The sequence below is a fragment of the Apteryx rowi genome, unplaced genomic scaffold (assembly GCF_003343035.1).
Source record: "Apteryx rowi isolate R43461 unplaced genomic scaffold, aptRow1 scaffold_1088, whole genome shotgun sequence".
Classification (NCBI taxonomy): Eukaryota; Metazoa; Chordata; class Aves; order Apterygiformes; family Apterygidae; genus Apteryx; species Apteryx rowi.
The window spans coordinates 160,362-161,980 of NW_020447295.1; the positions used below are offsets into that span (position 1 = coordinate 160,362).

Genomic DNA, 1,619 nt, shown 5'->3' on the forward strand with positions numbered 1-1,619 from the left:
GCTCCCCAGCCAGCCTCAGCTGTACCCCAGCTAGCCCCGGGTGCCCCCAGCTAGTCCTGGCTGCTCCTCGGCTAGCCCTGGGAGCTCCCTGACCAGCCCCAGCCGTACCCCAGCTAGCCCCGGGTGCCCCCAGCTAGCCCCAGCTGCTCCTCRGCTAGCCCCAACTGCCCCCAGCTAGCCCCGGGTGCCCCCAGCTAGCCCTGGGAGCTCCTCGACTTGCCCTGACTGCCCCCACCTAGCCCTGGGAGCTCACCAACTAGCCCCAGCTGTACCCCCGCTAGCCCTGAGTGCTCCTCTGTTAGCCCAGGGTGCTCGCAGCTAGCCCCCACGTACCCTTCAGCTAGCCCCCACGTACCCTTCAGCTAGCCCCCACGTACCCTTCAGCTAGCCCCAGGTGCCTGTAGCTAGCCCCAGGTCCAGCCAGTCTGCCCCAGCTACACCTCAGCTAGTCCTACGCACGTCACAGCTAGGCTCCTAGGCCCTAACTAGCCCTAGGTAGCCCCCAGGTGGCCCACAACTAGCCCCGGGAGCACCCCAGCCAGCCCCAGCCATGTCCCCAGCTAGCCCCAGGTAGTCCTCCCCCAGCCTGCCCTGGGTGTCACCCACTAGTCCCTGGCTAGCTCGGGGTGCCCTCATGTAGCCCCAGCTGCTGCCCAGCTAATCCCGCATGCTCCCCAGGAAGCCCCAGGTGCCCCCCAACTAGCTCTGGGTGCTCCCAAGCTAATCCCCTTGCCTCCAGCTGGCCCTGGGGCCTCCCCAAATCGGCCAGGCTGCAGGCACCCCAGGCCTGGCTCAGCCCTGCTGCTGCCGGCAGGTGGCTCTGAGCAGAGGGGCCCTGTGGAGGTTTTCAGCCCGCGGGGGGACACAGCACCCGGCTCACAGCCCCCTGGGACAGGGGGTGCTGCGCCCAGCCCAGCACCAAGCCCCCAGCATCACCTTAACTCTGCCCATCTCAGGGAGGCAGGTCCTGAGCCACAGCCTCACCCTGTCTGTGGCTAGGCCCCGCCCTTTCCGCGCAAACCCCGCCCCTGCTTTAAGCCCCGCCCCTCAGGGCGAGGCCCCGCCTCTCGAGGGCTTGGGCGCTCCCACTGGGGGCTCAACCCCGCCCCTCAAGGCGGCTCCGCCCCGTCCCCTCCGCAATCGGCGTCGCCCCGCCTCTAAGCCCGCCCCTTGGCGGTCAACCGCAGAGCCCGCCCCACGTGGGCCTAGCCCCGCCCCTCCCGCCGTCCTTCCCCCCACAGGAACCGCCTACTGCACGCCAAGCACCGCCCTCCCCTGGGCCCCGCCCCCGCGCGCTAGGCCCCGCCCCGCCCCGGCACCGAACTCTCGCGAGAGCGGCGGCGGCGGCGGCGGCGGCGGCGCGATGTGCGGGGGCTGCGTCGGCACGGAGTACCCGGCGCGGGTAGGGCCGGGGTCGGGGCCGGGGCGCGGGGGCGCCGCCGCGGGCCCCGGTGCCCCCGGTGCGAGCCGTGCGCTGCCGCCCTAGGGCACCACCTGCCTGGAGGGCGGCTCCTTCCTCCTCAACTTCGTGGGCTGCGCGCAGTGCGGCCTCCGCGACTTCGTGCTGGTCGCCAACCGCGCCGCCGGCCTGCACGACGGCGAGGAGATCGTCACCTACG

General features: G+C 72.1%; 1 protein-coding gene across 2 annotated transcripts in view; it reads left to right on the plus strand.

The window, feature by feature from the left end:
- Positions 1-1,330: 1,330 nt before the first annotated feature.
- The window catches only part of CHURC1 (churchill domain containing 1), a 3,656-nt gene continuing 3,367 nt past the window's right edge, over positions 1,331-1,619 (plus strand). The window contains exons 1-2 of one of the 2 annotated variants that reach the window (XM_026071896.1): positions 1,334-1,402; positions 1,487-1,617. In XM_026071896.1, coding sequence (XP_025927681.1) covers positions 1,364-1,402; positions 1,487-1,617 — 170 coding nt within the window. In that variant the 5' untranslated portion in view covers positions 1,334-1,363. Of the gene's footprint in view, positions 1,403-1,486; positions 1,618-1,619 lie in introns of both variants that reach the window. The other variant, XR_003254540.1, reaches the window with a different exon arrangement.